This window comes from Polypterus senegalus, chromosome 7 (assembly GCF_016835505.1).
Source record: "Polypterus senegalus isolate Bchr_013 chromosome 7, ASM1683550v1, whole genome shotgun sequence".
Taxonomy (NCBI): Eukaryota; Metazoa; Chordata; class Cladistia; order Polypteriformes; family Polypteridae; genus Polypterus; species Polypterus senegalus.
Genome location: NC_053160.1, coordinates 159660563 through 159670737, shown reverse-complemented (window position 1 = coordinate 159670737; position 10175 = coordinate 159660563). Strand labels below are relative to the sequence as shown.

The 10175-nt window shown below is 37.2% G+C and overlaps 1 protein-coding gene across 1 annotated transcript in view; it reads right to left on the bottom strand.

Annotated features, from left to right (window-relative positions):
* Positions 1-239: 239 nt before the first annotated feature.
* The window catches only part of cntnap3 (contactin associated protein family member 3), a 666293-nt gene continuing 656357 nt past the window's right edge, over positions 240-10175 (bottom strand). The window contains exon 24 of the mRNA XM_039759435.1: positions 240-3149. Within this exon, the coding sequence (XP_039615369.1) occupies positions 2953-3149 (197 nt within the window). The 3' untranslated portion in view covers positions 240-2952. The remainder of the gene's footprint in view (positions 3150-10175) is intronic.

The window sequence follows — 10175 nt, the reverse complement described above, 5'->3', positions numbered from 1 at the left end:
GGTTTACAGATGTGGCTTTCATGCACTGTAAATGTATAATACTCAAACCCATTTTTGAAAAGTATTTTTTCTAATATTGCTTAACTATTGTTAACTTTAGAATAATTAATATTTCTTCCATAAATTAAGAAGGATGGCCAGGATAATCCATTGTACAACGTCATACCCTTCAAACCATCCAGTCTGAAATATGTAATCTTGTATGTCTATACCCATATATAAACTTAGGTATCTTAGAGTTGATAATAAGCCTGAAAAATGGTGTTTAGAATTCACTGGAATAAAACTTACTTTAGAAAATCTAACAGAATAATGAAAGACAGGGGAAAAGAACTTCACAAAGAAGGCTTGATTTGAATTCAGGCCCCTTGTGAAAGAAATGCCCACTCATGAGTTATCAGCTAGGGGCTGTGTTATAAATGAAACTCCTTGACTGATTAAACAGTTTCATATCCGTACTAGACAGATGAGAATGATTGTACAAGTAAACTAATTGCCATCTTGCACTAACTGAAGAGAGAATGTGGATGGAGAAAGACACTAAAGTGTAAACTGGGAAGAGATCTTGCTTGCTTTTTTAGGGTCTATCTATATGTGGATTTACCTAAACTTTTGTGAGCTGTTTTTCTTTTTCTGTTTTGGTGGGGGATAATCAACAGCAATAAATGTTTGTGTATAAATCATTTTTATTCAAGAAATAATCAATAGAAATGTTTCATCATAAAGTGCAGAAAGGAAAAAGAAAAACAGTTATACAGTACAAGACAAATTAGTTTACCAACTTCTAACATTCATCGTCATCATCATCACTGATCCCTAAATGGATCTGCACACAATGTACTGAATTGTAGTCCTAGTACTTGCAGTAGTGCAATTCACTGAAGAAATGATCTGCTTCCACTTGGAATACAAAAAGGCAGACTCTGTACTGCTGTTGATACAGCTGGAAATTTTGCTAAATTGTCTCTTTATAAGATAGTCCTGAACTGCACTGACTAACATTAAACAAAATAAAAATAAGAATTTTAAAAAGGAATCTGTTCTGCTCTTATTTTACAGTATTTGGTTAATTTAATGTCCATATATTAGCCAAACGAAATAAATCCCAGACAAGCTCAGAAGTGTATTGAGAGTTTTTTTCTGATGTCTCTGGAAAGAAAAAATAAAGTTAAATTATGTGGATCCTGCACAGAAAGGAACTGGAGTGAAACTCGGCATATTGATTCATGTAAAACCCAGAAAACCTGGATAGAAAATTTTGGTACACATTTCCCATTAAAATCCATACACAATCTAAACAATGACTTTCAAAATCACTTGGACTCTTTGATTCAAATCCTATCAGTTGTCCTATTGGTCCACTTAAGGCCATGTTGCATTACATGACTTTTTCAATGATTTCAAGTTACAGATTTCATAATCATAATCTTAGCAATTCAGGGACAGTTGTGGCGCATTCCTGTGACCCCCCTGGTCTTGTAGTGTGACAAACTCTGCAATGTATGTGACTCAAGCAGACATAATCAAACAGATTTGAGAGAATATGAGAATTGACAACCAGTGAACCCTCAAGTGGAAGTACCATGCATACAATACAACAATGAGGAATAAGAAATGAGTGTATTTAGGATCATGGTAAAATAAAAAAAAAAACACAAAAAAAAAATGTCCCGAGGTTGCACTTTTCATTGCCTGTAAACCCTTTGAATGGGCACTGGCTCCGTTAGCTTGCATGTCGTTGGTTGTCAGAAAAAGGGGCAAGCTTGCGATACTTTGGAAACATGAAATTGTGCTAGAAAGTTGTTATACAGTTGAGAAATCTCATGTCCCCAGAGATTCTAGTCACGTAACTTGACATACTTAGGTGACAAATTCAGCAACTGCAGTTGTCCCCTTCAGCTAGAAGTCATGTAATGTGACATCGGCTTAAGTTATTCAAGATAAGAGCATAAGAAAAAAAAAAAAATGAAATTAACAGCCAAAATGTCTGGTTGACTCTTTCTCACCTTGCATTTCCTAAAATAAAATTAACTTAACAATTAAAAAGTCTCCACCTCATTGACTGCAGAGATATTTAAACATCTCTAGATTAAAAAAAAATGGCAAATTTATACATGTAAAACTTCATTTTTACCTGTTTGGAGTTTGGTTCCTCTGTCACTTAAAATTCATATTAAAGGCTAGCAACCAAATTGCTCCTTTTCTCATATTAAATTTGCTGTCACCTCTCTCATCATTTTATTTTTTCAGCAATTCTCGTATTATTTATTCTGAATTTCCACAGTGCCTAAACAATCGCAAAGTATAACACCATAAGCCACATTTTGTTGAATAAAGACCATTCAGCTCAGTGTAGCTCACAAATTCTCACTCACTTCAATTTTTTAAACAATATTAAGTCACAGTAGCAATTGTACATCCTATAAAACAATCAGATTGACATTTCTAATTTACGTTACGCTGCCGTTTTTTCTCTGTGGTCTTTGTAAGGTTTGAGGGTAATTCATTATGGATTAATGGCTATACACTTACAGATAGGATTTTTGATATTTAAATTAACTGATATGCTTTAAAACCATATTTGGCCACACTAAATAAGATTACTTTGGGGAGAAAATTATATTGAATTATTTTTGTATGGTACAAACATAGCAACATTTATATTTTACATAATTGTTACACTAGATGAAGTAAAATACCACAGCGTCTTATGAATACCACAGTTTAAAGCAGGAATACATGATATGTACAAAAACATACAATGAATGAACACTTATACTTTTGCACAATTTCATTGATAGCGGTTGGACAACCAAAAGTAATCAGCTGTTCATGATTCTGAATCATATTGCACAATACAGGTTTATGCCTCCAGGTAGTCTTGGCAAAGCATTTGCACTCTTTGTTAATGCTGATTGTTTTGTGGCTTAAGAAGTAAAAGCAAACCATTCCTCAAATAAAGTATTCTCTCTGCGATTCACTTAATGCGTTTTGTGAATGTACATCATTTCTAAATGTGAGGTCTGCAGTTTCATCGTGTTGTTGTCCCTTGGTCTCTCTGTTCTGATATGTTTCCTTCCGTTGGTACAAAAACCGTGCCATTATTGCGATGACACAGAGGATTACAAATATCACAACAGCTATTATACCTGTAGAAAAAGGTCAAAATGATTAGTGAATGGCAAGAGAACTTTTAAACAATGATTGTTGTAACAGACAAACAAAGGAAAATTTTTTTTTTTACATCAAGTTTCGTGTTTCATATAACACGTACAATATATGCATGCAAATGTTGTACAAGGTGTGACATATTTGTGAGGAGAGGTTAAAAAAAGAAACCAAATGCTGTGTTTCAAAGGCAATGGATTTCTTTCATTTTTACCAATACTTTAGTAGCTCCAATCTGTTTGTTGCTATGAATGGATTTTAAAACATTACAAAATATTACTAATGTAACAACTTTTCCAAAAAATATTTAGCAATTGACAATTTTAACTTTGAGAATAGTTTAGCTGCTAAAGATACCTAGGTTTGTTTGACATCTCGAACTCCAAAAAGTTTGCCCGTGCCATCAAGCTTTGTTTATTCAACACAATCATCCAGTGCGAGTTGTTATATGAAGCAGAGATATGGAGAACAACTAACGTCATTCTGAGAAAAACCCAGACCTTCATCAGTGACTACATCCTGCAGATTCACTAGCCAGAGACCATCTGCAATACAGAGTTGTGGCAGCGCTCCATAGAGGAGGAGATCCTGTGGAGAAGGTGTGGGGGGCTTAGTCACACCCTGAGAAAGCCAGGCACCAGTCTCACAAGGGAAGCATAAGTGAGGAAAGAATCCATCCCTAATTGTTTGAATTTCTATACAAAGGCCCCAAGTCTTAACCAAAAACAATGGCTGATCTTGCAGTTTTACATGACTTGGCACTGGGTGCACTTTTAGGGAACCCGAAGGTTTGTTGGCTTATTAGTTATTAGTCACTTTCAGCTTCTTAGCCCAATTCTGTTTTATTTTTGCAAAATTTAAGAACATAATCTAAAATAAGCATTGAGGTGTGTGAGATGACTAGCTTCTTGGTGAGTCGGTTAGCCTAGCCCACTCAGTTGTAGTTAGTTAAGATATAAGAAATACCTTTCTCACCACAGTTAAAATAACTTGTATTTTTGCAGACAGGTGCAGTCCCAGTGAGGCATTATGCAGACATATTGCTGTTGGTATTGGCTGAATGATTCGCTGGCTCAAAGTCCGCAGTGCTGGTATGTCAGTGAGAGGATGTGAAGCATTCTTTATAATGGCACTTAGTTTTGTTTTAATTATCTGCTTCACTGCTACCTCAAGGGGGAACATACATACATACACGTATACATACTGTGGCGAGTGGCTGGGGGCGACTGCCCTGGTGGCTTTGGGGACCACAGGAACGGAGCTTGGAAGCTCAACGCTATAGGGATCCATGGTCACCGCCAGGGGGTGCCCCAATACCTGAGGAGCCCTGGCCCTAAGCACTTCTGCCACACTTAGAAGTGCTGGGGGGAAGAAGACCAGGGACACCTGGAGTGCTTCCGGATGTACAGCCGGTACTTCCACCACACTGAAGAGTGCCGGCGGAAGATTATCGGGAGGCACCTGGAGCATGTCCGGGTGGGGATTATAAAAGGGGCTGCCTCCCACCTTCAGTGGCTTGAGTCAGGAGTGGAGAAGGACGGAGCTCAGGAGGAGAGGAAAGGAGGCAGCCTGAAGAGAGAAAGGCATTGTGTGAGGCCTGGACTTTGGGGGAGTTTTGGGGTTGTGTGTGCTACACTGTATATATTAATGTCAATAAAGTGTGTGTTGGGTGATTCAAACGATGTCTGCCTGTCTGTGTCCGGGTCACTTACCACAATACATACATACATACATACAGTACTATGAGGATCACTTCACCAGTTATGACTGACAATCCTAATGATGCATCGGAAGTAGAAAAGAAACTTGGAGCTTAGATGGGAGTATGTCATCGTTCCTTCAAAAGTTTCACTGATTGATGGCACCACCATTCTGGGTTCATTGTCTGGATTTCTCATTTGAAAGGTTTTATTTTGTTTTCTTCTTACTAACAACCTACCTATTGTATATAGTAGTAAACTGGGCCTCAATGGATTTGGATTGATGCTACTTAATTATTAACATGAAGATGCTGGCCATTGACATTTACTTGGAAGTCACTGGTGGTTATAACCAAATCTGGGTTTAATGCAGCATTTGTGATTTTGCTGTGAGGTTTTAATGGAGACTAACTTTTACATTTAAAGATACTCATAAATTTACAAACATTTCATATTTGAGACTATATGTTGGGCGCACACTGCTGCCTCACAGTTAGGAGACCCGGGTTCACTTCCTGGGTGCTCCCTGCATGCAGTTTGCATGTTCTCCCCGTGTCTGTGTGGGTTTTCTCCAGGTACTCTGGTTTCCTCCCACAGTCCAAAGACATGCAGGTTAGGTGCATTGGCGATCCTAAATTGTCCCTAGTGTGTGGATGTGTGCCCTGCTCAGAGTTTGTTTCGTGTCCTGTGCTGGCTGGGATTCGCTCCAGTAGACCCCCGTGATCCTGTAGTTAGGATATAGTGGTTTGGATGATGGATGGATGGACTATAATATATTTATAATAATATGTAAATAATCAAAACATACTTATAGAATTGTTTTGCATATGCAAACAAACTTTAAAAAATGCCACAAAAAAATACATAAAATGTTTTTTCTGAGCAGTATATACCGTATTTCATATACACTGTATACACACAATACAAAAAGATTTTAAAATACTGTCTGAAATACTAACATTTTCCAAGTTACCATGTCCTAGTGGTCCCTGGTGTTCGTGCTCCCTTAAATGTTTAGTTGCCTACTCCACTGTCTTTCCCTGCTAAGACTGGAGGCACTGCCACCTTTGGCATTTCCTCTCTTGCCTTATTTTCACTATTAGCAAATGGTCAGGCAACATTGTCAGTTTGCCCTCCTACTTAAATACACCCTGAACAGAGGGCAATGTGCATTAGCAATACTCTGTGCTGACTTCATGATCCTCTACAATGCTTTCTGGTCCTGAGCTAAACAGGTGCTGCTGCACCAGGATGTAATGCAGCCAGAGAATAAAGACTCCACTCTGTACCTGTAGGTTTGTGAATACAGATAGAGACACTGAGGCTTTCCTCAGATGTCAAATGAAATAAAGGAGCCAACAAGCTTCCTTGATTATAACCAAGATGGGTTTTGCCCACTTCAGATCAGTGATGGCAACTCCAAAAATGTTAAAACTGCTGGCATACTCCATGGCAGACCCTTTGGTGGGGCTCTTGTCTGCCTCTGATGTTCTGATGACTTTGACCATGTCCTTGATGTTGCTGACATTAAGGGAAAGATTGTTGTCTTGGCACCACAGTGTTAGCAAATCATTTATGTGTAGATACGGTAAAGTGAGGCCTGCTGCGGATTGGTGTCTTTTAAATAATTGCCTGACTCACGTCTTCAGGTTGGGGCATGGTAGCGAAGGGAAAATCGGTTCCTATGCACGATGTGGAAGTAGATGGCCCAGCACTTAGTGCACAGGTGCAGGATCGCCCGTGACCTTAATTGAATGCAGCAGCTGTGCCACATCCCCATTTTAAAAGGGAAATGCGAGTCGAGGAAAGACGAGAACAAAGGTTAAAGGGAGGAAGAGGGAGAAGGAGCCAGGAGGTAGAAGGAGCCGGTGCAAGAAAATAAGCGACCAAATGAACAGACAGTAGTGTGGAAAGCCCCTGGAAAGGCAGTGGCCAATGCCCAGGGGGCTGCTGTAGTGAGATCACTACAGCTGAGCAACTTAGGGGAGATAGAGTGATCAGGTGGCTGCAGAAGACCAAGAAGGCAGCAGATGTAAGAGGCTTCCATGACCACTAGGGACCCGAGCCTTGGTCTGGAGAGGAAGTCTTACTGTAGCCATGGGACAGCAGGGACCTGGACATGTGAAAGGTCATCTGTGTCTGTCGGTAGGGCGACTCCTGTGCTGCAAGGCCCGCAAAGGATAAGCAGAAGAGACTCCAGTTAAAAGAACAAGGCATATGGATTTTAGTAAAGAAAACTTTCCTGCCAGCTGGTTTTAATCTCATTTGTACTGAATTTATTTGAATTTTAACCTCCACAAATTCACCTTTTTAATTGGATTATTTACTTATTTGGGAACTGCGCATTGCACTTTTGAACACTGTTTGGTTTTTGAGTGGTTCTAATAAAAGCACTTTGCACCTTCTCCTTGCTTTGTGTGGTGTCCTCATTTGCCAAGCTCATTCCTCAGAAACGTTATTGGCAGTGGCAGGTCAAAGAGGCTCATGGTGGGATCTGGTAGCATGGAGGCCGACCCGCACTATCACAGCAGACTGTCTCATCATTGGTGATCAAGCCTATGATAGTCGTGTCAACAGAAGATTTAATGATGTGACTCTATTCTGTCATGTATAGCACCTTTCGTGTCAATCTGTTTATCTGTAGTATACTAAAATATAATGGAGTTAGTGAAGGGCTGTGTCAGTGTACATCAGCAAAGTTTAAAAAAAAAAAAAAAAAGTTAAAGGTTATTATCATGCCAAAAAGAAAAGAAGGTAAAAGACACAAACACTGATCACCCGATAACCGCTATAAAGCTGAAAACTGTGTGTCTCTTTCCTTTTTTGTGTGGAATAATCTTTAACTTTTATCATACCGAAATATACATTTATAATGTGCAAATCACTCTGCTACAACTTCTGTAAAGTTTTTGAACGGACAAAATTGTGTAAAAATACATGACATGCAGTGTTTTTTTCTGCTGTCTCCCCAAAGGATTTGGCATTATATGTTAATTAAAGCACAAAACACTTAACAGCATTCTTCTAAAATGTCCACTTTAAAAAATTTGTATAAAATAATATTTCTTTTAAAATTCACATTGCCTGTATCTATAGTTCTGCAGCTTCCCATTTTTACTACTCTGGTAATTTTCCTTTGTAATGGTAATGTGCAGTGAAATTAAATTAACCACTGAAATAAGGAAAGCAAATTATGAAGTCACATCTCTCACTTAAATTTTACTATGCTTGGCACATTCAATTACCAAGAGAATAAAAACGTACGCTCTGAGTGACAGGGCAGCGTTCAAGCCAATTTTCTGTCTCTTTGTAATAAATATTTAAAATTGCGCAAGGTATTTGGATATACTTTGCAAATTTTTCCTGATCAGCACATTGTCTAATCTACTAAGGAGTGCAATTATTTCTGTGGATCTCTTCTTAATTCCAAACCACTTAAAATTACATTTCTGCTATAGTACATATTATTTCCATTAATGTAAAAAAACACTTATTGAATCTTATTAATGGTCTGTTACTTCTAGGGACACCCTTCTGTAAAATATAATTAATATTACGTGTAACTTTTTTAGCTTTCTTTTAGCAATACTTGCTTACATCCATGGAATTAAATATTTGCTTTCTCTTTTGGCAGGTATGTATGGCTTAAAATGAAAAGATACTTTACTTCCAATTCTGAAAGAAACGTGTATAGAACTTTAGACTTATTCGGTTTATTTTTGTTTAGCACTCTTAACGGAGTGTAGACTCACAGCACTGTAACAAGTTCACAAGTAAAACACAACCGCAAATTTTACAAATTACTTACATAATTCATACATAAAGATACAGATATGTTATACAAACTGAACAAACATGAAAAGATTCTAACAGTATATGGCCTTTAGTATTATTACGTATCATTTGTACAGAGTAACCTACCAATTCCATAAATGACATTTGTTATTGTTTTTTTCGTAGAGAATATGCGTATTTAAAAACATGCTAGGCTTTTTTGGGCACAGCAGGAAGTAGTGCTTGTTAGGGTTTTTGTAATTGTATTGTCATGTGACCTTGTCATTAAGCTAGTAGGCATTATTTATGTCAAATACACCCAAAGGGTTGAAACAATTACTGAAACATGTTATATAAGTCATATGACGTTTGTCAAAAACTTGTGTATTTCTAACTCTACAGTGCTCATTCACATACATACTAGTCAGAGGCCATTTTTGGCAGATAAGCAAATTATAGCATTCCCGCTGCCAACTTGTGTTTTTTTTTTTTTTTCTCATTTTCATAAATTAATAAAGGAGACAAGTGTAGCATCCAACAAGAAGGTTGAGAGAGCAGATGTTGTCGTGTTAAAGTTTTAAGAGAATGATGTTCAGACATGCTCATTTCAAATTCAAGGCTTTTTCATTAAATGTTACCATGTGGCATATACATTTCTATTGTTTTAGTGCAATACTTTTACTTCAGGAACTCTCCAATCTTCATTCTTACATTTATGAGATTAGAATCACAGAGGCCCGATCCTACGGAAGCAACATTGCGCACAAGTTTTCAATCAATGTAATAATTTTCCTAACTCTGCAAAAAATCTAACTTACAGATAATACTTGCACCCATTTCACTTAAAACAAAATGTCATTGTTAAAAAAATAAAGTTGAAAAGAAAAATGTCTTCATACTATATTTTGAAAAAAAACAGCTTAGGCAGTCGAGGTACTGTACTTCACTAAAAAATCTGAAAAATGACTTGAGAAGAATGAAATGAGTGAATGCAAAGGTATTGATAGACTAAATAAGAATAAAATAGATCAGACATGTTTAAATCACAATAAGCTGTAACCAGTGATGAGTGAAACATCTCAGTCATATTTACAGCAAAACTCAGCATATCACATCGCAAATTAAATTGTGCTCCACTTCCATTGAAATTCATTTCATTCACACAAGACATTTAGATATTGTCTTCCAGAGTTTCAAACTTTAATTTTATGTGCCTATCGTTTAGTATTTAAATGAAGATCTCCAGTGAAGAAAAACAAATCACCAGATTCCTGTGTATTGTGTTCACTCTGGCAGTAGATAGATAGATAGATAGATAGATAGATAGATAGATAGATAGATAGATAGATAGATAGATAGATAGGATTTATTTGTCCCTAGGACGAAATGTGCCTTTTTACAAGAGCTCTTTAAATAAATACATAAATAGGTAGATAAGTAAATAAATAAATATACACACACACACTTTGGGCTGAACACACACTAGAATTACTATAAAGCAAGAAAAATTCAAAAGAAAGAAAAGTTTTGATT